The sequence below is a fragment of the Coregonus clupeaformis genome, chromosome 35 (assembly GCF_020615455.1).
Source record: "Coregonus clupeaformis isolate EN_2021a chromosome 35, ASM2061545v1, whole genome shotgun sequence".
In the NCBI taxonomy this organism is placed as follows: Eukaryota; Metazoa; Chordata; class Actinopteri; order Salmoniformes; family Salmonidae; genus Coregonus; species Coregonus clupeaformis.
The window spans coordinates 1,421,839-1,449,589 of record NC_059226.1 but is presented as its reverse complement, the minus strand read 5'-3'; the positions used below and the strand labels follow the sequence as shown (position 1 = coordinate 1,449,589).

The 27,751-nt window shown below is 41.9% G+C and overlaps 2 protein-coding genes across 3 annotated transcripts in view; one reads left to right on the top strand and one right to left on the bottom strand.

Moving 5' to 3' along the window:
* The first annotated feature begins 1,094 nt into the window (after positions 1–1,094).
* LOC121551927 (brain-specific angiogenesis inhibitor 1-associated protein 2-like protein 2) lies at positions 1,095–26,144 on the top strand. Its single transcript, XM_045210608.1, has 12 exons — positions 1,095–1,165; positions 1,841–1,927; positions 17,975–18,036; positions 18,343–18,414; positions 18,680–18,760; positions 19,030–19,155; positions 19,649–19,838; positions 20,188–20,407; positions 20,762–20,827; positions 21,000–21,168; positions 21,792–21,835; positions 23,909–26,144. The coding sequence occupies exons 1-12, from the start codon at positions 1,096–1,098 to the stop codon at positions 23,985–23,987; spliced, it is 1,266 nt and encodes a 421-aa protein (XP_045066543.1). The 5' UTR covers position 1,095; the 3' UTR covers positions 23,988–26,144.
* A 318-nt stretch (positions 26,145–26,462) lies between these two features.
* Positions 26,463–27,751, bottom strand: part of LOC121551123 (parvalbumin-7) — a 44,693-nt gene continuing 43,404 nt past the window's right edge. For both annotated transcript variants that reach the window (XM_041863674.2, XM_041863672.1), the window contains exons 3-5: positions 27,609–27,741; positions 27,221–27,330; positions 26,463–27,105 (exon numbers count right to left, since the gene is read on the bottom strand). In XM_041863674.2, coding sequence (XP_041719608.1) covers positions 27,080–27,105; positions 27,221–27,330; positions 27,609–27,741 — 269 coding nt within the window. In that variant the 3' untranslated portion in view covers positions 26,463–27,079. The remainder of the gene's footprint in view (positions 27,106–27,220; positions 27,331–27,608; positions 27,742–27,751) is intronic.

The following is a 27,751-nucleotide window of genomic DNA, read 5'->3' as shown; positions in this document are numbered from 1 at the left end:
ACACTGGTATTGTGCTGGAGATAATGAAAATTGTCATTTAAGGCCCCTACTTACACTACTAACCTATCTTTTGAAAGCTTAATTCGATTTATTTTTCCCGCCAGGTCACTAGTTGCTGGGTGTTCTGTGTTGTTGAGTCATTTATAGCTTTGACTTGATTAATAATTTACAATAGTCCTCTCTGAGCTCCGGGTTTCAATTTCTCACTCGTTCTCTTCTGCTCCTCACCCAGTTTTCTGTGAATTAGAACATCCGCGTTGATACGGATAGGGGACTTTCGGGACTGTTGCCTTATGTTTCACAACCTATAAATAAATAGATTGAACGTTTCATAGGCAGCCAGTGGGAACACTTAAAGCATCAGAATGTCTGGACAAAACAGCGACCAGTTGCACCGCTCTACTTTGAGTGAGATTGGTTTGAACTCTTGGCAATTGTAGCGTAGCCCTAGATATAAACTACAACTTTAGGCCTAATTTGCAATGCACATTTGTTGTTTGTATGCATATACTGTTCAATTTAGCGCACTATACTTGTGAGCAGTACTGTATTCTATGGATAAATACAATATGACTTATGAACAGTAGGTATCTACCAACACATACAGCCTAAACTGTCCAAGATAAACACCACACCTTTCAATGTCTCACTGTGTGTGTGTGTGTGTCTCTCTCTCTCTCTCTCTCTCTCTCTCTCTCTCTCTCTCTCTCTCTCTCTCTCTCTCTCTCTCTCTCTCTCTCTCTCTCTCTCTGTGTGTGTCTCTCTCTCTCTCTATCTCTGTATGTGTGTGTGTGGCTCTCTCTCTCTCTCTGTGTGTGTGTGTCTCGCTCTCTCTCTCTCTGTGTGTGTGTGTGTCTCTCTCTCTCTGTGTGTGTCTCTCTCTCTCTCTCTCTGTGTGTGTGTGTGTGTCTCTCTCTCTCTCTCTGTCTCTCTGTCTCTCTGTCTCTCTCTCTCTCTCTCTCTCTCTCTCTCTCTCTCTCTCTCTCTCTCTCTCTCTGTGTGTGTGTGTGTGTGTGTCTCTCTCTCTCTCTCTCTCTCTCTCTCTCTCTCTCTCTCTCTCTCTGTGTGTGTCTGTGTGTGTGTCAACAGAGCCTGATGGATCAGTTCAACCCAAGTCTACAGAAGCTAGTGTCTTTGGGAAACAGCTACATGCAGGCTTTCCAAGGTGAGCAAGAGAAAGAAAGGAAGCGAAACGGATGACGTTTCTGGTATGCATTTGAATACGATGAAGCATTCCAATACAATAAAGTACATTGTGACAAAAGAGTCATTCTCAGCAGAGTCATACATACAGTATATGACTCTGATTTCTACTGGAGGTCCTTCTTAGAACTATACAATGCTTCCACATCGTTGCTATTCAATCCCATCAATGAGAGATCCTTAGTTGTGCCCTTCCTTGCAGCCTATTCTCCCTTCCTTCCTTCTACACAACAAACCTCCTGGAAATAAATGCAAATTACTTTTCATTTTGTCAACAGAGGTTTCCCTTGTAAAGTACTGGCATATCACCTGGGAATGTTTATTACCATGAACCTATAGGCCATCATATAACCTAGACATGTTTCTATTGGTTGAGCTGCTGAATGTAAATATGTCTGTCCATTTTATGTTCTGTCTGTCTCCTGTTCCACTCCAAAGCAATGAGATAGTAAATATGGGACATGTATATGTGGTGATTAATCTGTCGATGCATATTAAACAACCTTTCTGCAATTTGCTGCTTTCGGATTAATGTTTTTTACTTGTATGAGTCTAACTCTTGGATGTCACCAAAGTGAATCATATCAACTGAATATGCAATTCAATTGCCTGTTTGTTTCTCTGTGTGTGTGTTTAGCCCTTGCTGTAACCAGTGATGCTTACTTCAGCACCCTTGCTAAGATAGGGGAGCAGGCCTTGCACACCATGTCGTCTCGCTCTATTGGTGAGAACCTCTTCATTCACTGTGTGTGTGTGTGTGTGTGTGTGTGTGTGTGTGTGTGTGCGTACGTTACATATGTGCATGTGTCTGCCGTATGGTGTGTGTGTCAGGTCAGTTAAAAAGTATGAGAAAGGTAGAGATTGCAGGAACAAAGCTAGAGACACACAATGGACTCATGTACTGTATAGGTCCTTTGTGCTGTTTATGGTTGTGGTTATTACCCCAATCAATGCAGTGTCCTATCACCAAACCACACAGAGCAAAGTTTACCTGACAGGCAGCACATTGGTACACTTCCTTTTACCGTCACAATACCTTTGGAGCTTTCTTAGACGTGGGTGCATGTGTGTGTGTGTATGGGGCAGAGGGTGGACACTGGGTTGGGTGGGGTTGATTAGCAGATGTGGTGTATGCGTGTGATTGTTATGTTTTTGCCATATACAGTATGATGTTCCTGTTTGTATAGAGCAGAGTTATAGAGGGCATAGGTGTGCATATCTATGTTATTTTTACCCCACAGTGGAATATTAATTAAAATTAACTTTGTCCACATCAGTGTGACTGCAATGTAGATGCATTGTGAGATAACAAGACAACCTGAGCGTGAGTCTAACCATAACAACTGGTCCAGAGGAATAATGTAACCGGAGCCCTTGTTAGGGGGGGTTGTCTGTACTATAGCAGTGGGATCAGGTGACAGACAGACAGGTAGTCGTCAGAACCATATGAATAATAGAGTGTAACAGGCTGTGCGTCCTGTTTAGTTCATTTAACCCAGCCTGAACCTAGCCACTCACAGACACTCTGAGGCTAAAATGCATTACAGATGTAGGATCTTAACTTGATCACCCTGTTACAGGAGAACTTTCCTGCAATGCAGGAAATGTAAAACTTGTACGTATTTGAGGTTTAAAAAGGCTTCTGAAGTTTGTAATTTCCACTTAGAAATTTCAGACATGATTTTACCTTACGAAAATGTATCACCCCCTACAGAAAAGTCCATTAATTATACATAATAATTCACATTTCCTGTTGCTGCAGGATTCTTTTCCTGCTGTAGAAAACTGGCTCAAATTAAGATCCTACATCTGAATGTAAGGTTGGCTATGGAAACCAGCATAACAAACTGACTCAGTCTAGTTGAGAATTTACTGATTGGACTTCTCCCACATTGTAAAACATTTCCTGTAAAATATACAGTAACTTACTGGCAGCAACGTGGAGTTGATAAACATCAACAAATCAACAAATAACCTTATCTAGCTATTGGCTAGCTATCTACAGTGGGGAAAAAAAGTATTTAGTCAGCCACCAATTGTGCAAGTTCTCCCACTTAAAAAGATGAGAGAGGCCTGTAATTTTCATCATAGGTACACGTCAACGATGACAGACAAAATGAGAAAAATAAATCCAGAAAATCACATTGTAGGATTTTTAATGAATTTATTTGCAAATTATGGTGGAAAATAAGTATTTGGTCACCTACAAACAAGCAAGATTTCTGGCTCTCACAGACCTGTAACTTCTTCTTTAAGAGGCTCCTCTGTCCTCCACTCGTTACCTGTATTAATGGCACCTGTTTGAACTTGTTATCAGTATAAAAGACACCTGTCCACAACCTCAAACAGTCACACTCCAAACTCCACTATGGCCAAGACCAAAGAGCTGTCAAAGGACACCAGAAACAAAATTGTAGACCTGCACCAGGCTGGGAAGACTGAATCTGCAATAGGTAAGCAGCTTGGTTTGAAGAAATCAACTGTGGGAGCAATTATTAGGAAATGGAAGACATACAAGACCACTGATAATCTCCCTCGATCTGGGGCTCCACGCAAGATCTCACCCTGTGGGGTCAAAATGATCACAAGAACGGTGAGCAAAAATCCCAGAACCACACGGGGGACCTAGTGAATGACCTGCAGAGAGCTGGGACCAAAGTAACAAAGCCTACCATCAGTAACACACTACGCTGCCAGGGACTAAAATACTGCAGTACCAGACGTGTCCCCCTGCTTAAGCCAGTACATGTCCAGGCCCGTCTGAAGTTTGCTAGAGTGCATTTGGATGATCCAGAAGAGGATTGGGAGAATGTCAGATGAAACCAAAATATAACTTTTTGGTAAAAACTCAACTCGTCGTGTTTGGAGGACAAAGAATGCTGAGTTGCATCCAAAGAACACCATACCTACTGTGAAGCATGGGGGTGGAAACATCATGCTTTGGGGCTGTTTTTCTGCAAAGGGACCAGGACGACTGATCCGTGTAAAGGAAAGAATGAATGGGGCCATGTATCATGATATTTTGAGTGAAAACCTCCTTCCATCAGCAAGGGCATTGAATATGAAACGTGGCTGGGTCTTTCAGCATGACAATGATCCCAAACACACCGCCCGGGCAACGAAGGAGTGGCTTCGTAAGAAGCATTTCAAGGTCCTGGAGTGGCCTAGCCAGTCTCCAGATCTCAACCCCATAGAAAATCTTTGGCGGGAGTTGAAAATCCGTATTGCCCAGCGACAGCCCCAAAACATCACTGCTCTAGAGGAGATCTGCATGGAGGAATGGGCCAAAATACCAGCAACAGTGTGTGAAAACCTTGTGAAGACTTACAGAAAACGTTTGACCTGTGTCATTGCCAACAAAGGGTATATAACAAAGTATTGAGAAACTTTTGTTATTGACCAAATACTTATTTTCCACCATAATTTGCAAATAAATTCATTAAAAATCCTACAATGTGATTTTCTGGATTTTTTTCCCTCATTTTCTCTGTCATAGTTGACGTGTACCTATGATGAAAATTACAGGCCTCTCTCATCTTTTTAAGTGGGAGAACTTGCACAGTTGGTGGCTGACTAAATACTTTTTTTCCCCACTGTATCTTGCTAACCTTCAAATCTACTTTGAAACAAAAGTGTACACCTCACACACGGTTATGGGCTTAAGAAAAGAAGACACCTGTACTATGTCAGATATAGAGTTGAAATGTATTCAATTTTGAGTTTGCATCCCAATATTACACTTTATATACATCAAGGAAGACTGAAATATAACAAAACGGTTTGACATAGAAACACTGGATTTTCAGTGTGTCTTTTTTAATCATGTTTATTTATTATGAAATTATGAAGAATATTAATAATATGGATAACTATTGAAAGATAGCTGATATGCATTTTTCTACATTGTAACGGACACGGTGCAACTTTTGGTAGGTAGGCTGTTGGCAGGCTTCGGCTGCGGTACAATAAAGCCAAGTCAGCCCGTGCTCATGGTTCTCACAGAGGAAGTCAAATGATAGGCTACAATGACTTTTCTCATGATCATGCACACCGCAAATGACATGTAACTATAAGATAGGGGATAATTCTGGATAGACACTTGTGGTTTCTAGCTAACGTTACACCAATCAAAGCAGTGGAGCATGTAGTGAAGCAAAACTTTAGTCCTCAAAACCATCTTGGTGCGACAGGGGGGAGCGGGTTTGCAAAATGTTATCATATCACGCAATTATACCATTTATAAAATGGTCAGATATATCTATATCTATATATAGCTATATATATATATATATATATATATATATATATACAGTATCACACAAAAGTGAGTACTGTATATACATATACACCCCTCACATTTTTGTAAATATTTGAGTATATCTTTTCATGTGACAACACTGAAGAAATGACACTTTGCTACAATGTAAAGTAGTGAGTGTACAGCTTGTATAACAGTGTAAATTTGAGTACACCCCTAAGTGAAATTGTCCAAATTGGGCCCAATTAGCCATTTTCCCTCCCCGGTGTCATGTGACTCGTTAGTGTTACAAGGTCTCAGGTGTGAATGGGGAGCAGGTGTGTTAAATTGGGTGTCATCGCTCTCACACTCCCTCATACTGGTCACTGGAAGTTCAACATGGCACCTCATGGCAAAGAACTCTCTGAGGATCTGAAAAAAAGAATTGTTGCGCTACATAAAGATGGCCTGGGCTATAAGAAGATTGCCAAGACCCTGAAACTGAGCTGCAGCACGGCGGCCAAGACCATACAGCGGTTTAACAGGACAGGTTCCACTCAGAACAGGCCTCGCCATGGTCGACCAAAGAAGTTGAGTGCACGTGCTCAGCGTCATATCCAGAGGTTGTCTTTGGGAAATAGACATATGAGTGCTGCCAGCGTTGCTGCAGAGGTTGAAGGGGTGGTGGGTCAGCCTGTCAGTGCTCAGACCATACGCCGCACACTGCATCAAATTGGTCTGCATGGCTGTCGTCCCAGAAGGAAGCCTCTTCTAAAAATGATGCACAAGAAAGCCCGCAAACAGTTTGCTGAAGACAAGCAGACTAAGGACATGGATTACTGGAATCATGTCCAGCGGTGATGAGACCAAGATAAACTTATTTGGTTCAGATGGTGTCAAGCGTGTGTGCCGGCAACCAGGTGAGGAGTACAAAGACAAGTGTGTCTTGCCTACAGTCAAGTATGGTGGTGGGAGTGTCATGGTCTGGGGCTGCATGAGTGCTGCCGGCACTGGGGAGCTACAGTTAATTGAGGGAACCATGAATGCCAACATGTACTGTGACATACCGAAGCAGAGCATGATCCCCTTCCTTCGGAGACTGGGCCGCAGGGCAGTATTCCAACATGATAACGACCCCAAACACACCTCCAAGACGACCACTGCCTTGCTAAAGAAGCTGAGGGTAAAGGTGATGGACTGGCCAAGCATGTCTCCAGACCTAACCCTATTGAGCATCTGTGGGGCATCCTCAAACGGAAGGTGGAGGAGTGCAAGGTCTCTAACAAACCCCCAGCTCCGTGATGTCGTCATGGAGAAGTGGAAGAGGACTCCAGTGGCAACCTGTGAAGCTCTGGTGAACTCCATGCCCAAGAGGGTTAAGACAGTGCTGGAAAATGATGGTGGCCACACAAAATATTGACACTTTGGGCCCAATTTGGACATTTTCAATTTAACACACCTGCTCCCCATTCACACCTGAGACCTTGTAACACTAACGAGTAACATGACACCGGGGAGGGAAAATTGCTAATTGGGCCCAATTTGGACATTTTCACTTAGGGGTGTACTCACTTTTGTTGCCAGCGGTTTAGACATTAATGGCTGTGTGTTGTGTTATTTTGAGGGGACAGCAAATTTACACTGTTATACAAGCTGTACACTCACTACTTTACAATGTAGCAAAGTGTCATTTCTTCAGTGTTGTCACATGAAAAGATATACTCAAATGTTTACAAAAATGTGAGGGGTGTACTCACTTTTGTGAGATACTGTATATATATATATATAGTGTATATATATATATATATATATATATATATATATAAGCTCAGCAAAAAAAGAAACATCCTCTCACAGTCAACTGTGTTTATTTTCCGGGCTCTTCGCTGGCAGTAAATCACGCACAGAACGAGCAGTATGTCTGGTGGCATTGTCTTGCTGGAGGGTCATGTCAGGATGAGCCTGCAGGAAGGGTACCACATGACGGAGGAAGATGTCTTCCCTGTAACGCACAACGTTGAGATTGCCTGCAATGACAACAAGCTCAGTCCGATGATGCTGTGACACATCGCCCCAGACCATGACGGACCGTCCACCTCCAAATCAATCCTGCTCCAGAGTACAGGCCTCGGTGTAACGCTCATTCCTTTGACGATAAACGCGAATCCGGCCATCATCCCTGGTGAGACAAAACCACAACTCGTCAGTGAAGAGCACTTTTTGCCAGTCCTGCCTGGTCCAGCAATGGTGGGTTTGTGCCCATAGGCGACATTGTTGCCGGTGATGTCTGGTGAGGACCTGCCTTACAACAGGCCTATAAGCCCTCAGTCCAGCCTCTCTCAGCCTATTGCGGACAGTCTGAGCACTGATTGTGCATTCCTGGTGTAACTCGGGCAGTTGTTGTTGCCATCCTGTACCTTCCCACAGGTGTGATGTTCAGATGTACTGATTATGTGCAGGTGTTGTTACACGTGGTCTGCCACTACGAGGACGATCAGCTGTCCGTCCTGTCTCCCTGTAGCGCTGTCTTAGGCGTCTCGGACATTGCAATTTATTGCCTTGGTCACATCTGCAGTCCTCATGCCTCCTTGCAGCATGCCTAAAGCACGTTCACGCAGATGAGTAGGGACCCTGGGCATCTTTCTTTTGGTGTTTTTCAGAGTCAGTAGAAAGGCCTCTTTAGTGTCCTAAGTTTTCATAACTGTGACCTTAATTGCCTACCGTCTGTAAGCTGTTAGTGTCTTAACGACTGTTCCACAGGTGCATGTTCATGAATTGTTTATGGTTCATTGAACAAGCATGGGAAACAGTGTTTAAACCCTTTACAATGAAGATCTGTGAAGTTATTTGGATTTTTTCGAATTATCTTTGAAAGACAGGGTCCTGAAAAAGGGACGTTTCTCTTTTTGCTGAGTTTATATATATATATATACAGTGGGGAACAAAAAATATTTAGTCAGCCACCAATTGTGCAAGTTCTCCCACTTAAAAAGATGAGAGAGGCCTGTAATTTTCATCATAGGTACACGTCAACTATGACAGACAAATTGAGAAAGAAAAATCCAGAAAATCACATTGTAGGATTTTTTATGAATTTATTTGCAAATTATGGTGGAAAATAAGTATTTGGTCACCTACAAACAAGCAAGATTTCTGGCTCTCACAGACCTGTAACTTCTTCTTTAAGAGGCTCCTCTGTCCTCCACTCGTTACCTGTATTAATGGCACCTGTTTGAACTTGTTATCAGTATAAAAGACACCTGTCCACAACCTCAAACAGTCACACTCCAAACTCCACTATGGCCAAGACCAAAGAGCTGTCAAAGGACACCAGAAACAAAATTGTAGACCTGCACCAGGCTGGGAAGACTGAATCTGCAATAGGTAAGCAGCTTGGTTTGAAGAAATCAACTGTGGGAGCAATTATTAGGAAATGGAAGACATACAAGACCACTGATAATCTCCCTCGATCTGGGGCTCCACGCAAGATCTCACCCCGTGGGGTCAAAATGATCACAAGAACGGTGAGCAAAAATCCCAGAACCACCTAGTGAATGACCTGCAGAGAGCTGGGACCAAAGTAACAAAGCCTACCATCAGTAACACACTACGCCGCCAGGGACTCAAATCCTGCAGTGCAAGACGTGTCCCTCTGCTTAAGCCAGTCCAGGCCCGTCTGAAGTTTGCTAGAGTGCATTTGGATGATCCAGAAGAGGATTGGGAGAATGTCATATGGTCAGATGAAACCAAAATAGAACTTTTTGGTAAAAACTCAACTCGTCGTGTTTGGAGGACAAAGAATGCTGAGTTGCATCCAAAGAACACCATACCTACTGTGAAGCATGGGGGTGGAAACATCATGCTTTGGGGCTGTTTTTCTGCAAAGGGACCAGGACGACTGATCCGTGTAAAGGAAAGAATGAATGGGGCCATGTATCGTGAGATTTTGAGTGAAAACCTCCTTCCATCAGCAAGGGCATTGAAGATGAAACGTGGCTGGGTCTTTCAGCATGACAATGATCCCAAACACACCGCCCGGGCAACGAAGGAGTGGCTTCGTAAGAAGCATTTCAAGGTCCTGGAGTGGCCTAGCCAGTCTCCAGATCTCAACCCCATAGAAAATCTTTGGAGGGAGTTGAAAGTCTGTGTTGCCCAGCAACAGCCCCAAAACATCACTGCTCTAGAGGAGATCTGCATGGAGGAATGGGCCAAAATACCAGCAACAGTGTGTGAAAACCTTGTGAAGACTTACAGAAAACGTTTGACCTGTGTCATTGCCAACAAAGGGTATATAACAAAGTATTGAGAAACTTTTGTTATTGACCAAATACTTATTTTCCACCATAATTTGCAAATAAATTCATTAAAAATCCTACAATGTGATTTTCTGGATTTTTTTTCTCATTTAGTCTGTCATAGTTGACGTGTACCTATGATGAAAATTACAGGCCTCTCTCATCTTTTTAAGTGGGAGAACTTGCACAATTGGTGGCTGACTAAATACTTTTTTCCCCCACTGTATATATGTATACAGTGCCTTCAGAAAGCATTCATACCCCTTGACTTATTCCACATTTTGTTGTGTTACAGCCTGAATTCAAAATTGATTAAATGTATGTTTTTTCTCACCCATCTACACACAGTACCCCATAATGACAAAGTGAAAACATGTTTTTATATATTTTGCAAATGTATTGAAAATAAAATACAGAAATATCTAATTTACATAAGTATTCATGCCCCTGAGTCAATATTGTGTAGAACCACCATAGTAGAAGACTGTGAGTCTTTTGGGGGTAAGTCTCTTAAGAGCTTTGCACACCTGGATTGTACAATATTTGCCCGTTATTCTTTTTAACATTCTTCAAGCTGTCAAGTTAATTGTTGATCATTGCTAGACAGCCATTTTCAAGTCTTGCCATAGATTTTCAAGCGGATTTAAGTAAGAACTGAAACTAGGCCACTCAGGAACATTCAATGTCGCCTTGTTAAGCGACTCCAGTGTAGATTTGGCCTTGTGTTTCAGGTTATTGTCCTGCTGAAAGGTGAATTTGTCTCCCAGTGTCTGGTGGAAAGCACACTGAACCAGGTTTTCCTCTAGGATTTTGCCTGTGCTTAGCTCTATTCCATTTATTTTTATCCTAAAAAAAATCCATAGTCCTAAAAAAAATCCATAGTCCTTGGCAATGACAAACATACCCATAACATGATGCAGCCACCACCATACTTGAAAATATGAAGAGTGGTACTCAGGGATGTGTTGTGTTGGATTTGCCCATAACATAACGCTTTGTTTTCTGGACAAATAGTTCATTTCTTTGCCACATTTCTTGCAGTATTGCTTAAGTGCCTTGTTGCAAACAGGATGCATGTTTTGTAATATTGGTATTCTGTACAGGCTTTCTTCTTTTCACTCTGTCATTTAGGTTAGTATTGTGGAGTAACTACAATGTTGTTAAACTCTGTAACTGTTTTCAAATCACCATTGGCATCATTGTGAAATCCCTGAGCAGATTCCTTCCTCTCCGGCAAATGATTTAGGAAGGACGCTTGTTTCTTTGTAGTGACTGGGTGTATTGATACAACATCCAAAGCCTAATTAATATGCTCAAAGGGATATTCAGCGTCTGGTTTTTTATTTTTACATATCTACCAATCGGTGCCCTTCTTTGTGAGGCATTGAAACCCCCCCCTGGTCTTTGTAGTTGAATCTGTGCTTGAAATTCATTACTGGAATTGAGGGGCTTACAGATAATTGTATGAGAGGGGTACAGAGATGGAGTAGTCATTCAAAAATAATGTTAACTACTATTATTTAACAAAGAATGAGTCCATGCAACTTATTGTGCGATTTGTTAAGCACATTTTTACTCGTGAATTTATTTAGGCTTCTCATAACAAAGGGGTTGAATACTTATTGACTCAAGACATTTCAGCTTTACATTTTTGTATTAATTTCTAAAATGTTCTACAAACAAAATCCCACTTTGATATTATGGGGTGTAGATCAGTGACACAAAATCTCAATTTAATCCATTTTAAATTCAGGCTGTAACACAATGTGGAAAAAGTAAAGGGGTGTTAATACTTTCTGAAGGCACTGTATACAGTATATGGGTCTTTCTATAAATAATGGCCCAATGTGTGACATTGGGATAAACATTTCAAAATGGTTTGAAACAAACAAACAGAAATGATGCAGTTTGACATGTGTACTTAGAGGACTAAAAGTGAATACAGTGCCTTCGGAAAGTGTTCAGACCCCTTGATGTTTTCCACATTTTGTTACGTTACAGACTTATTCTAAAATGGATTAAATAAATAAAAATCCTCAGCAATCTACACACAATACCCAATAATGACAAAGAGAAAAAAGGTTATCAGAAATGTTTGCAAATAAATACAAAATAAAAAACAGAAATACCATATTTACTTAAGTATTCAGAGCCTTTGCTATGAGACTCGAAATTGAGCTCAGGTGCATCCTGTTTTCATTGATCATCCTTGAGATGTTTCTACAACTTGATTGGAATCCACCTGTGGTAAATTAAATTGATTGGACATGATTTGGAAAGGCACACACCTGTCTATATAAGGTCCAACAGTTGACAGTGCATGTCAGAGCAAAAACCAAGCTATGAGGTTGAAGGAATTGTTCGTAGACCTCCGAGACAGGATTGTGTCGAGGCACAGATTGGGGGAAGTGTACCAAAACATTTCTGCAGCATCGAAGGTCTCCAAGAACACAGTGCCCTCCATCATTCTTAAATGGAAGAAGTTTGGAACCACCAATACTCTTCCTAGAGCTGGCCGCTCGGCCAAACTGAGCAATCGGGGGAGAAGGGCCTTGGTCAGGGAGGTGACCAAGAACCCGATGGTCACTCTGACAGAGCTCTAGAGTTCCTCTGTGGAGAGGGGAGAACCTTCCAGAAGGACAACCATCTCTGTTGCACTCCACCAATCAGGCCTTTATGGTAGAGTGGCCAGACGGATGCCACTACTCTGTAAAAGGCACATGACAGCCCACCTAAAGACTCTTAGACCATGAGAAACAAGATTCTCTGGTCTGATGAAACCAAGATTCAACTCTTTGGCCTGAATGCCAAGCGTCACGTCCAGAGGAAAACTGGCACCATCCCTACGGTGAAGCATGGTGGTGGCAGCATCATGCTGTGGGGGTGTTTTTCAGCGGCAGGGACTGGGAGACTAGTCAGGATGGAGAGAAAGATGAACGGAGCAAAGTACAGAGAGATTTTAGAATGTAATAATAATGTGAATATCAAGGCTTACATTTTTTTTCTTAATGTGGTACTTTTTCTTTTAAATGTTTTTGGGTTCTATATTAGACCCTATATTTACAATTATATAAATTATACAATTGTATAACATTTCCTTAGCTATTATTCTCTAATTCCACTGATTTCAAAACTCGGTCCTCCAGAATTTGGAGAGCAACACTTATGCGTTTCTACTATGCAATATATTTTCCTTAAAGCCGCGTTAGACAGGATTACCTACCCATACTGACCAGCTCAAATAGACTGAAGCGCGCTACATGGCAGACCAATCCGAACTCATCTCTCGGCATGTCCAGCCCACTCATTATCTCAGCCAATCATGGCTAGCGGGAAGGTTGCTGTCTTTTTCTGTGGCTAAACCAACTAGGCTCGTAATTTAACAATTGTATTCGTATTTACAGATGGCATACAAGTGTGTTATTAAGGTAAATGAAAGTTCACATGTTTCAGAAGGCATTTCTGCTAAAAAACGAATTTCGATTTTAAAAAAAAGTTTACATTCAAATGGCTCTCCTGTGAAGTAGTGACGCGCGACATACGCCTAGTTTCCTGAAACGAGTCACATATACTGAACAAAAATATAAACTCAACATGTAAAGTCCCATGTTTCATGAGCTGAAATAAAAAATCCCAGAGGAGTATTTCTGTCTGTAATGAAGCCCTTTTGTGGGGAAAAACTCCTTCTGATTGGCTGGGACTTGCTCCCCAGTGGGTGGGCCTATGCCCTTCCAGGCCCACCCATGGCTGCGCCCCTGCCCAGTCGTGAAATCCATAGATTAGGGCATAAGGAATTTATTTCAATTGGATGATTTCCTTCTATGAACTGTAACTCAGTAAAATCTTTGAAATTGTTGCATGTTGCATTTATATTTTTGTTCAGTATATATACAGTTCCAGTCAAAAGTTTGGACACACCTACTCATTCAAGGGTTTTTCTTTACTTTTACAATTTTCTACATTGGAGAATAATAGGGAAGACATCAAAACTATGAAATAACACATATGGAATCATGTAGTAACCAAAAAAGTGTTAAGGTTAGGGTTTTGGGTAGGGACGTCCCAAGGATCCCGGATATCTCTGACCAGGCTATTTGGCTCATCTCAGTCAAGATTAGGAAATACTTTGCAGCTGTTTCTGATTAATAAACAATGCTACAGTGGGGAAAAAAAGTATTTAGTCAGCCACCAATTGTGCAAGTTCTCCCACTTAAAAAGATGAGAGAGGCCTGTAATTTTCATCATAGGTGCACGTCAACTATGACAGACTAAATGAGGAAAAAAAATCCAGAAAATCACATTGTAGGATTTTTTATGAATTTATTTGCAAATTATGGTGGAAAATAAGTATTTGGTCATTAACAAAAGTTTCTCAATACTTTGTTATATACCCTTTGTTGGCAATGACACAGGTCAAACGTTTTCTGTAAGTCTTCACAAGGTTTTCACACACTGTTGCTGGTATTTTGGCCCATTCCTCCATGCAGATCTCCTCTAGAGCAGTGATGTTTTGGGGCTGTCGCTGGGCAACACGGACTTTCAACTCCCTCCAAAGATTTTCTATGGGGTTGAGATCTGGAGACAGGCTAGGCCACTCCAGGACCTTGAAATGCTTCTTACGAAGCCACTCCTTCGTTGCCCGGGCGGTGTGTTTGGGATCATTGTCATGCTGAAAGACCCAGCCACGTTTCATCTTCAATGCCCTTGCTGATGGAAGGAGGTTTTCACTCAAAATCTCACGATACATGGCCCCATTCATTCTTTCCTTTACACGTATCAGTCGTCCTGGTCCCTTTGCAGAAAAACAGCCCCAAAGCATGATGTTTCCACCCCCATGCTTCACAGTAGGTATGGTGTTCTTTGGATGCAACTCAGCATTCTTTGTCCTCCAAACACGACGAGTTGAGTTTTTACCAAAAAGTTCTATTTTGGTTTCATCTGACATTCTCCCAATCCTCTTCTGGATCATCCAAATGCACTCTAGCAAACTTCAGATGGGCCTGGACATGTACTGGCTTAAGCAGGGGGACACGTCTCGCACTGCAGGATTTGAGTCCCTGGCAGCGTAGTGTGTTACTGATGGTAGGCTTTGTTACTTTGGTCCCAGCTCTCTGAAGTTCATTCACTAGATCCCCCCGTGTGGTTCTGGATTTTTGCTCACCGTTCTTGTGATCATTTTCACCCCACGGGGTGAGATCTTACGTGGAGCCCCAGATCGAGGGAGATTATCAGTGGTCTTGTATGTCTTCCATTTCTTAATAATTGCTCCCACAATTGATTTCTTCAAACCAAGCTGCTTACCTATTGCAGATTCAGTCTTCGTAGCCTGGTGCAGGTCTACAATTTTGTTTCTGTTGTCCTTTGACAGCTCTTTGGTCTTGGCCATAGTGGAGTTTGGAGTGTGACTGTTTGAGGTTGTGGACAGGTGTCTTTTATACTGATAACAAGTTCAAACAGGTGCCATTAATACAGGTAACGAGTGGAGGACAGAGGAGCCTCTTAAAGAAGAAGTTACAGGTCTGTGAGAGCCAGAAATCTTGCTTGTTTGTAGGTGACCAAATACTTATTTTCCACCATAATTTGCAAATAAATTCATTAAAAATCCTACAAAGTGATTTTCTGGAGAATTTTTTTTCTCAATTTGTCTGTCATAGTTGACGTGTACCTATGATGAACATTACAGGCCTCTCTCATCTTTTTAAGTGGGAGATCTTGCACAATTGGTGGCTGACTAAATACTTTTTTTCCCCACTGTATGCTGGTGTGGTGGTAACATTCAAATAAATCCCAGCCCTGAAATGAAACGTAGGTTTAAAATAATTTGTATGTCATACTGTGTCATAGGAAAAGATACGGCATTCACACATATTTGCGCAAAGTGGTAAGTTTGGATTTGTCACTTCAAGCCAAAATATATTATACTACGACTTATTGACTTAAGTTGATGTGCAACATATTGGGTAAGATCTGGCCATTGTCTTTCAGTTTTAAAAAGTGGATTTTTAGTGATCTGGGCATTTAAGGATACACAGGTCTTCAAAATAATTGTAATTACAATCTCTGACCATATCTGAATAGGGCCAATACTGAGATATTGACACTAACTTGATGCCAGGTTCCTGTAAATAATTCTAATGTCAAACCAATGAAACACAGCACAGTACTTTAAACTGTAAGAAAGTTATTTTTTACAGTATTTTACTGTAATTACAAGGGATGGGAGCAAGCAGGTTGGCTGCCAGTCATTTACAGCATATTAATGAAAAAAACAGTATGTGCAGGAGGGGCAAAAAAAGCCCAAACAGGCTTGTCGGGTAACCCCCCACCCCGCCCCCTCCTAATCGTCATAAATCACACAGATTCAGCAGTGTGGACAAACAAACAATACAATATAAACGAGATGCAAAATAAAAGATAATCCAAGCAGAAAGTCAAACTACAGGGGATGTAGAATTGTGATGGACAGTAGGTGCCTCTTAATATTTTTTTTGACAGGGATAGCTTGGCAAAATAAAACCAGTTTCCACTCTGATCTATCCTCTATATACATTTAATTGTTTGGGAACTACTACCATATACAGTACAGGACAGTACAGGACAGTACAGGACTCTCACTAACGGGTGAAACAAATATAGCCACTTGCAACGCATGCCTTACAATATGTTAATAAGCCAGCGATTCCTTCCCCGCCCACAATATTTTTCCACAATGCAACACAATTTACAGTTTGCTACATAAGTTATTTTTTACAGTATTTTACTGTAATTACAAGGGATGGGAGCAAGCAGGTTGGCTGCCAGTCATTTACAGCATATTAATGAAAAAAACAGTATGTGCAGGAGGGGCAAAAAAAGCCCAAACAGGCTTGTCGGGTAACCCCCCACCCCGCCCCCTCCTAATCGTCATAAATCACACAGATTCAGCAGTGTGGACAAACAAACAATACAATATAAACGAGATGCAAAATAAAAGATAATCCAAGCAGAAAGTCAAACTACAGGGGATGTAGAATTGTGATGGACAGTAGGTGCCTCTTAATATTTTTTTTGACAGGGATAGCTTGGCAAAATAAAACCAGTTTCCACTCTGATCTATCCTCTATATACATTTAATTGTTTGGGAACTACTACCATATACAGTACAGGACAGTACAGGACTCTCACTAACGGGTGAAACAAATATAGCCACTTGCAACGCATGCCTTACAATATGTTAATAAGCCAGCGATTCCTTCCCCGCCCACAATATTTTTCCACAATGCAACACAATTTACAGTTTGCTACATAAAAAATATACAGCAAAAGAGCAATATTTTTTTATTGTTGAATTGTATTGAAAAGCCATTCAGCAATTGCTAATGTAATTATATATTACAACATACCAACTGATATTTGATGTTTTATATCACTTGCAAATTAGGCCTTAACAAAGGCTTCGAAACTGACAGTGACTACAGGGCAAAAGAAACACAGTTGTTGAATTTGTTCATATTCAGTCCTTTGGTCTTCACCAAGTAAATTAATAGGACAATGTTATCATTATAACAAAGAAAATACATTACATATCTCATAAGGCCTTATTTTGAGGCCTATCTTTACCCTTATACAGTGGCCTGAAACTCATGGTTTACAGGCCACATCAGGCCTGCAAATAGGGTTGCAAAGTTCCAGTAGCCTTCCCAAAATTCCCAGATTTTCAAAAATCCTAGCTAAAGGATTTCCAGGAATCTTCCAACAGGGATTTCTGGAAAACCAGGGAAATGTACCCGAATTTTGCAACCCTACTTGCAAGTCACTTTATGCTGGTTTGCAAAGTGATGTTTGATTCATATTGGAATCCAGCCAGAGTTAGGATATCTAACAGTTGAAAAATGTATGTTATTTATCTTTGTGTAGCATAAGATCAATTGACCAATCACTCAATGTACATGCAAAAACACATCTTAAAAACAATTCCCCCAAATGTACTTGCAGTAGAGTATGCTGGGGAAAAAGTTAATTTGTTATCATAACTTTAAAAAATTGAGTTGATGTGACTTCTCATTTAGTTTTGAGTCAGTACCACATAAACATTTGAAGTAATAATGGGAGCATGTGTGTGTTCTGACATTGTGTGTCTCTCTTTTTGGGATGTGTGCGCTCGCGCGCATGCACGCACGAGCATGTGTGTGTGTGTGTTGAGGGTGTGTGTGTGTGTTTCTTAATGTCTGCCTATGATAATAATTTCTCTGTCTCACAGGAGATGTCCTGATTCAGATTTCAGAGAACCAGAGGCGACTCACCACTGAACTGGAAGGAATAGTAGGTTACTTTACCCTCCTCATCAAACAGCAGAACAGTAGCACTGCACTAGTCCTTTTACTGTATTAGAATTCAAAACGAAGAATTAAGAGTGTATTGCAATTGTACCTGGGTTGTAGTTATACACCTCTCAAAACAACTCACAACTAAGCAACCCACTTATTAAGATATTGTACTGTATATTTTACTAGATGGTGTGACAACACAGTTGATTCTATAATCTATCAGTTTGAGATGTGACTGTTTGGCTTACCAATGGTGTTTCAACTACTGCGATCATAATAAACATTCTCTGTGTTGCTCTAGTTCCGCTGGTTCCACACTGAGGTGCTGCAGGAGATGGACAACAATGTCAAACTGGATAAGGACTACATAGCAGTGAGTAGCCACTCTCCTTCACATACCCCTTTCACATACTGTACCCCCTTGTGTTGACAGTGCAGAAGTAGTGTAGTGAAGAGCATGGACTGGCGCACAGACAAAACCAGAAGGGAGAAGAGAAGTAGTGGGCAGAAAGTTTGATGCTTTGTGTGAGGATCAAACAGTGTTATTTACTCCTGGACTATTCGTGTTTAATACTGGTCCTTAATGATATTTTTACGCGCTCAGTGTAAATCTGGCATTGGTGTAATGTGTCCTCCAGGTCAGCAGGAGGCGATATGAGATGGAGATACGGAGCCAGGCCACATCTTTGGAGAGGCAGCTGAGGAGAGGGCCTCACCAGGTCAGTCCTCTGTGTGTGTGTCAGATAAAGAGTAAAATAAATAAAAAATAAAGATTAAGAGTGCCCCTTTACATTTCTATAAACTATGATGGTTTTGTTAGTTATATATTTACACAGTGTGTGTGTGTGTGTGTGTGTGTGTGTGTGTGTGTGTGTGTGTGTGTGTGTGTGTGTGTGTGTGTGTGTGTGTGTGTGTGTCAGAGAAAGAGTATGAGTAAAACAAAAAAAAGTGATATATTTACACATTGCTTTTGTGTGTGCGCCCACAGGATGAGTACATTCACTTCCTGAGGGAGAGTCAGCGCGAGGCTCTGATGGAGGAAGAGAGGAGATACCGTTTCCTGGCTGAGAAACACTGTGGTCTCACTCAGTCCCTCATTTATCTCATGAACAAGGTAGTGTAGCTTAGTTCATTGTACTACAGTCTCATTTAGTCATAGTACAGACACACACAATAATATATGCCATTTAGCAGACGCTTTTATCCAAACCGACTTATAGTCAGGCATGCATACATTTTACGTACGGATGATCCCGGCAATCAAACCCACTATCCTGGCATTGCAACTGCCATGCTCTACCACCTGAGCTACAGAGGACCACCCTCTCCAATACTGTCATAAACCACATTCATCATAGAAAGAACCTGGCTGGTTTCCAATATGACAACCTGCTCCTGGCCTTTCCATGTTATCTCCAGTTTGTGGATTTGAAGGGAATTAATAAGTAGAGGCTCCTCCTAGTTTGTTGCTTTCAGTTTTTATTTGGAAAGAGAGTCACCTAAATAAGAGAGAAGAAAGTGAGTAGATTAAAGCCAATGAATAAACAAGGTGAATGAAAGTAATGTAATGTGTGTGTGTGTGTGTGTGTGTGTTTTCGATGGGCCAGACAGGGGCAGGGGGAGGCCTTCAGCAGATAGCTGATGGATGGAGGGACCAGGTCAACGCCACCAGAGGACTTGGATCCCGGAATCCCTCTCGCCTGGGCCAGGACAACACGTCCAGAATGAGGGAGGAGGACAGGGGGAGCCAATGGTCAGGCAAAGAGGAGCAGCCTCTGGGAAGAGTGCCCTCCAGAGGTGGGGGCATGATACTGGATATCTACACTACAGTATACCATACCTATAGAGTTAGATAGATGACCCATCTTCGTGCGCAGTTGACTACTTTGGTGGAAGCCATCAATAGCAATGTCCATGCTAAAACAGGTTATATCCATCTGGAGTCCTATGTCTAGCTCTATGACCATACCATAAATAAATACTAGACCATGCACATACCATACCCATGGTGTTCAGATGTCTTTCCTCTCTTATGACCTGCCCTCCTGGCCGTCTGATGTTCACACATCCTCTCCTTCTCTTTCCTCCCTCCCCTCTCACCCTTCACCCCCCCCCCATCCCCCGTCCCCCTCCATCCCCCCTCCAGCCCCCTCACCCCAGAACATCCGTTCCCGGTCCAGTTCATTTGGGGAGTCCCTAGGTCTGGGTGGAGGTGGAGGAGGGAGACTTATGAGAGCTCTGGTGTCCCACCCCGCTAACTCCAACAGCCCCACCCTGCTGCCCTTCTCCCGGGGGGAGGTGGTGAGCGTGCTGGTGCAGGAACCCCGTAACGGCTGGTTCTACGGCCGGGCTGAGAACAGCTCACGGTGAGGGAGGGAGGGAGGGAGGGAGGGAGAGAGAGAGAGAGAGAGAGAGAGAGAGAGAGAGAGAGAGAGAGAGAGAGAGAGAGAGAGAGAGAGAGAGAGAGAGAGAGAGAGAGATGCTCCTGCCTTCGAGGCAGAGCTGCCCTCACAGAACAACATTGTATAAAGAAAACTTCAAGCCATTCGAGAGATACTCCACTAGATACTGTAGTCTTTGGGATATGTATCAGAACATTTAAAATACCATTTTAATATATATATTTGTTGCTTACTTGCTTATGACATGTGCTGAATGCTAGCATGCCATAGCTCTCTATCCTTCATAGAAATGTATCTCTTCTCTGCTTCCCCCCACAGTCAGGGCTGGTTCCCAGCTGCCTTTGTGGGGTCACTGGAGGAGGCCCCTAGATCAACTGGCTCCAGGTAATCCACTAGCTCCACTGTCTCTTAAAGGGACACTTCACCCAAAAGGGAAATTATTAGCGAATTATGAAACATTGCTAGTGAGCTATGTCTATCGTGTTTTATATTCTAAAAATAGCTAATGAGTTGCTAATGCTGTTTTGACTTTTGGTGACCTTTGACCCTTCACTAGCTCCACTCTTAGGAGTTTCCACAGTATGGACAACCTGCTGGACCAATCAGGAGGCAGCAACCACGGCAGACCCCCGCCCCCGCCCCCGCCTCCACCCAATAGACAGACAGAGATGCGTCCAATCACACCCAGCATGGAGAGAAGGGCGGAGTCTCACTCTGACAACAAGGTAGCGCTGCCTGGGTGAATGATCACTGAGGATCGATGTTGGCCATGAAGGTCTTAAAGTCTAGTGTTTACAGTGTTTACTCTATGATGAGCCTGCTGTACTACACTAACTTGGTGTTTCTAAAAAATCAATGTTGGTTTGTTATTGTTAACATGATACTCTGAGGAAAGTTTCTGAGTGAAAGTCATTCCTATTCAGGTTTTTGGTGAGGCATATCAAGTAATGAAAAGCTAGTTATAGTAAAAGCTAGTTAGAATGGAGTTAAAGCTGAAAAGGTTTAATGAAAGCTTCAAATAGAGAAGTTAGTATTAAAAATCTGCTGCATGTTTGTCCTCCGGCCAGCAGGGGCACTGTGGCAATGTGCTGTTCTCTATGACGCCACAGCCCTCCTTCTGGTGGATGCAGGGGGGAAGCTCCAGCTGCTGACAGTGTAGGGGGGTGAGGAGTGTGTGAGTGTGTGTGTGTTTGTGTGTATGTTTGCATGGTGTTGGATCTTTGCATGGTGTGGATTGCACACCCATAGATGCTCTGCCCCCCTCTCTGGGTTTCAGCTCTATATGTAAAAATGTTTGCATGGGTTGGAATAGACACCTTTAAAGTTGTGTTCATTCCTTCCCCTCCAGAGAGGAGAGCGCCATGGTGGACCTATGCCAAACCTCTTCCCAAAGTAAGGAACAACCATTGCAGTTCTCATCAATCCTATCTGTGTTTATTCATTACTAAATAGTGATATCTAGGGAGATCGTTCAAGATGGACGTCTAAATTAGATGTTTATCCATGTCCCGAGGACATCGGGAAATGCCTTCAAAACCGGCCACTAGGGGCAACAGTGAACTCTATTACCATCAAGTAGGCTTGGGTTTTGCTAGGGCGTTGTGGACGGGTATGGTGGCTGGGTGTAATCCCATGATTCTGGATCAGAAGGTTGTGTGTTCGATCCCAGTTGTCGTCACTGTTTAAAAACACATATATAACTTATCACAAACCTTAACCCTTATCTTAACCTCTACGGGATCGGTGTCCCGTATACGGGACGGTTGAGCTAACGTACGCTAATGTGATTAGCATGACTGTTGTAAGTAACAGCCCAATTTACAGTAGCTATTACAGTGAAAAAAGACCATGCTAATGTTTGAGGAGAGTGCACAACAATTAAAAACTTATCACGGCAACTGGTTTGATACATTCACCTCTGAAGGTAAATAATGTGCTTACATTCAATAATCTTGCTCTGATTTGTCATCCTAAGGGTCCCAGAGATAAAATGTAGCATAGTTTTGTTTGATAAAATCTATTTTTATATTAAAATGTAGGAACTGGGTTCTACAGTTTGAACCCCTGCTGTCTCTGGCTCCACACACACCCCGCCTGGCCATCTAGATGTATGAAAGTTAGTGTATAAGCTAATGATCCATCATGTATAACATTCCTGGGAGTGTGTAAACTTACATTTTGTATTACCATATCATTTTTGTATGTTCTCTATAGTTATGTACTTGAAAATGTATCAATTGACCAATTCGGCACATTTGGGCAGACTTGCAATAGTCCAGTATTGCAACGCTTCACTGGATCAATCTGAAACTTTGCACACACACAGCTGCCATCTATTGGCCAAAATCTAAATTGCACCTAAACTGCAATATTATATTGTGGCCTTTCTCTTGCATTTCAAAGATGATAAAAAAAGCATGTTTTTTTGTTTGTATTATCTTTTACCAGATCTAATATGTTATATTCTCCTACATTAATTTCACATTTCCACAAACTTCAAAGTGTTTCCATTCAAATGGTATCAAGAATATGCATATCCTTGATTCAGGTCCTGAGCTACAGGTAGTTAAGAGTTGACATTTTAGGCGAAAATTGAAAAAAAGGATCCTTAAGAGGTTTTAAAGCGGCAATCAGCAGTAGAAATAATAACAAAGCAGCCTCCCTGCCTGGTTCGGTAAAAAGTTGAGGGATGGGGCTGGAGAAATGTAATCACTCTCGAATTCATAGACAGACTATGGATGCAAAGACTGGTCATCCATGATATAAAAATTATAGTTTTAACCATGTTAACATTTTCTTTGTTTACAAATGTTGAAGCAAAATAAGCTTATAGTTTAAGTTATATTGAGGTACGACAGTTGAACTAAGCTCATGAGGCATTTCTAAGTTATATTCTTCAAGAATCAATGGGTATATATCATGAATTTATAAGTCAAAAAATGGATTGATTGCCCCTTTAACCATTCGGAATGAGTGCCTAAATTTAATGTTTTAACCCCATCCCAAACCTTAACCCTTACCTTAACCATTTTAATGAGTGCCTAAACTTATCCCTAAACTTCGAATTTTGACGTTTGGAGAAATGGAACGATTCAGAGCAGCAGGAGTCAACCCAGGGTGTCAAAAACATTTGGAGCAACTTTGAAATAAGTGAGACTGTGAGAGCTTGTTGGTGATATTGTAATGTGTGTACACGTTCGAATGTCTCTCAGCCTATCACACAATGTTATGCAAATGAGTTGCTGTATGTGATGATGCTGGGGAATGCTGGGTCAGTTAGTTTTGGAGAGGCGCCGGTGTGCGTTGGGTAAGTGCTGCTTTGCACTGTGTTCATCCAAATAAACAACAACTTGATTATTTCATGGGAAATCATTGTTCTGGACTGTTAATGTTAGTCAACAAACTACGTGTGAGTTTCGGTGGCCTTACATATCTCTGTTCTCTCACTCTGTCTTTGTTGTATAGAGGCACTAACCCTTTCGCCACTGTCAAGCTGAAGCCCACGTCCACCGATGACAGATCTGCTCCACGGCTCCGTCGGTGAAGAGGTCACGCCCTTGGGAGGTACTGGGCACGTTCCAGGTCGACTACATTTCAGTTGTTACACTGCATCAACAAATGGCTTCATGCCACTTTATCGACTGTGCAGTCGACTGCTATATCATATGATTCACTGATCTGTTAAATAAATACCTATCCAGGCGTTGTGAGATCTGGCAGGTGTCTGAAATGTAGTCAGACTAAAACGTGTCCACTACCATGCAGCGGGGGTTTTAGGGTTGATGCCCTAAAACTGACCAAAATCTTCCCAAACTGTTGAAAACTGTCTTAAAACTGCCCCAAACATTCCCTAAGCACCCCCTAATACCAATCCTGTACAGTTATTTAAATATATTATGGAGTTTATCGGATGACTACAGTGATAAAAGAAGTTCAGGGGGCAATGTAAGATGCCAGAAACAGATGCTTGGTACACTGATTGACCTGGCAAGTGCATTAATCATTTTTATTTCATTAGTGAGACAAATCTTTGTGGGCGCTCATTTATGCACATTTCTTCAGAATCAGGGATATTTAGTGACTTCATATACATGTCAGGTACAGGAAATATCAGGTATCAGGTACAGGTAGAAGTAGTTGTGTTTATCAAAGCCTTTTGCATTGTTCTTCAAGTAGCACTTTTGTTTAGTTTTGCTTGTACAGTAACAATATGCCAATTTAAACCAATACTTCACTTTGATTCGAAACTACAGTGAACCACAGTGAGGTAATCTTTCTCTTAGGAATGCCATGTAGATAGATTGTTATGACAAGTGAGTTTGAGCTACTAACTTAACCGTGCTGTTTTGTCCAGTGCCTTTAGTAAATGTTCTATAAGATTTGTATGTGTTTGTTTGCTCATGCAGGCATTAGGGTGGCCTACTACTATAGTGAAGAACCCGAGGGTTGTCAATTCTAATCCACCAATGGGGATACTTAACCTAAATTAGCCTTAGAGTGTACTCAGCTATGTAAATAGCTGACATGTGAGAGTGTTGCGCTAATGTAATAGCTCTAAATAAACAATGACTTTTGACTTTACTGCTAGAAAAAAAATGGCAGCTGCTTTTCACATTGTTTCAAATTCCTTTAATCAGACAGAAATACATCCTCTGATTCTGACGTTTTTTAGTTGCTGTTGCTGTCGATATTTTACACATTTATTTTCTAGTTATTGAGGGCCAATCGGTAGTGCTAAGCAATTGTGTTTTGTTTTTTTTGGGGGGGGGGTTGAACAACCAATTGACCGACGTCGGTTCAGTTATTTGAGTCCAATGCGCCGTTTCTGTAGAGAGAAATCAAATAATTCACGAGAGAAATCAATTCAAGAACTATGTGCGACGCTTGGCTGTAGTATCAAGCCAATAATTAAACCTAGTTCAGTGCAGAAACGTGGTAATTAACTACAATGACCATAATCTATTGCGCCTGTACTTTCCGGCTTGGCTGTTAGGTTAGATACACACAGACCAAATAGACCACATGAGAGGAATGTACACAACACAGCGATGCGAGGGACAGAGATAGTTTGTGAATGTATGCCTTATCTCCTTTGAAGAACTAGTCAAATGATTTAGTCAGACTGCTCTGCAGCATTATTAGACAGGCTAGTCTAGCTAAATAGGATGACTAAAGACAGTACAGTACGGGGAGCAGAGAGATAACGTTAGATGGTCTGGCTGGCTGCTACTGCCTGAGCAGAGATGATATGATGACTTTAAGGAATGAAAAATAATAAAGTCATCAGATAAAAACGAAGTAATATACACAACTGAAATATTTATTATTATCATAGTAATTTTCTATTTTGTCTACCCAATGTTGACCTGACAGAGACAATGGAATATTTGTAATGTTTTGGCAATTTCATTTTCACTATTTTTGGCTTTGAAATGTCCATTAAAAAGCTTTAAATCATTTTCATTGTTTTATTTTGAAATGCATTTAATGTGTACCCCTTTCCTGTAGTCAAATGACCAAATTGCCCTCTAGTGGCCTCATGGGTGGAATGTTATTAATAGTTTTCATAATTTCCCAATTAATAAACATACTTTATTTTAAAGCCGCCGAAAATCTATGTCAAACGGTTTTGCTACATTTCCGTCTTCTGTAGTGTATATAAAGTGTAATATTGGGATGGAAACTCAAAATGGAATACATTTCAACTCTATATCTGACATGGTACAGGTGTCTTATTATTTTAAGCCCATAACCATGTGAATGAGGGGTATACTATTGTTTCAAAGTAGATTTGTTTAAGACTACCAAACACTCTGTGTGACCCTGATTTAGCCCACTGCAGTAAAAGGCAAAATATATTATCAAAACTGAAATCGAAAACCGTGAATACTTTTTTGTCATCGAACCGACCTCAAAAATCACTAACCGCTCAGCACTACCAATCAAAGAAGAGAAGGAGAGGAAGCATTAAAGGAAGCATCGGAGTGAGTCGTTGTTCTTGAGGCATTTCTTTATTTTATTTTATTTTGTTCTTTCACAGCTTGACCTCTTTCATCTTTTGGTGTGTTTTTACAACAGCTCATTACCAAAGGAGAGAGGGATGGAAGGATGGGGAGGAAAGGAAAGGAGGGGAGCAGTGCCAGAAAGTTGAAATAGAGATAGAAGAGAGAGACAGAAACAAGGGACAGAGAAAGAGAAAGAGAAAGAGTGGGGGAAGAGGGAGAGAGAAAAAGGGGTGAAGTAAAATCAACTCAAAGGAGATATGACTTTCTCTCATTTTGAAATATCTACATGATTATTTTAACTTGAGGTTATTGGCCTTCCAGGCGGTCTGATAACTATTCATAAACAGAAACACATATGTTTGTATAAAAAGGAACAAATAAATAGGATGGGGGTGGGGGTTGTGGGTGGGAGTGGGGGAGAGGGGTAAGTTAGCGGGGTGGGGGGGCGGGAGCCACGACCCCCTTCCTCCAGTGCAGTGGTAGTAGTGCGCTTGAGTGGGAGAGAGCTAGGTGTCAGTGAGGGTAGGTGGAGGAATGAGGGGGGCCTGTGGGGGTCGGCTGCGGACTGGGAGATGGGGAGTGAGTATCGGGGCCGGGTGGTGGAGCACTAGTCGGTTTAGGGAGGTGTCTATTACTCGTGCACCAGGGCAACGAACTCTGAAAGAGAACAAGAAGAGACAAGAGGTTAGAACACTCTGTAGACTCTGGTCTGATTACGCTGTGATGACACAGGTGAGTACGTGTCCGTCGGTCAGAGAGAGAGTTTTCTTACCGTCGATGCCGATCATGCCGTCCCCGTCCTTGTCGGCTTCGTTTAAGAATGCTTTGGTTTCTTTATCGGTCAGGTCCCTGCCGTCTGAGGCGAATCCCTTCAGTACGAACCTATGGACAACAGCAGGAGGGTAGAGAGACTTGAGTACAGACAGTACAACAATTAGGAATGCTCTGGTGCCTAAACAGAAACCTAAACCATGAGTGTTTGTATGTGTTTGTATGTGGGATGTGGATGCATGTCCACGTGGTCACTGGTCAGTCACACAAGGAGTGTGTGGTCAGTCAAAGTGTCGGTGTGTGTCTCTCTCTGTCTGTGTTTTTCTGTGTCTCTGTGTATGTCTGTCTGTCTCTGTGTGTGTGTGTGTCTCCCTGTGTGGGTCTTTTACTTGAGCTCCTCCTCCTCTATGAACCCGCTGGCGTCAGCATCCAGTACCAGGAAGGCTTTCTTCACATCCTCAGCCGACTTGGCCTTCAGACCCACCATCTCAAAGAACTTCTTATGGTCAAACGAGTCAGCCGCTGCACGACA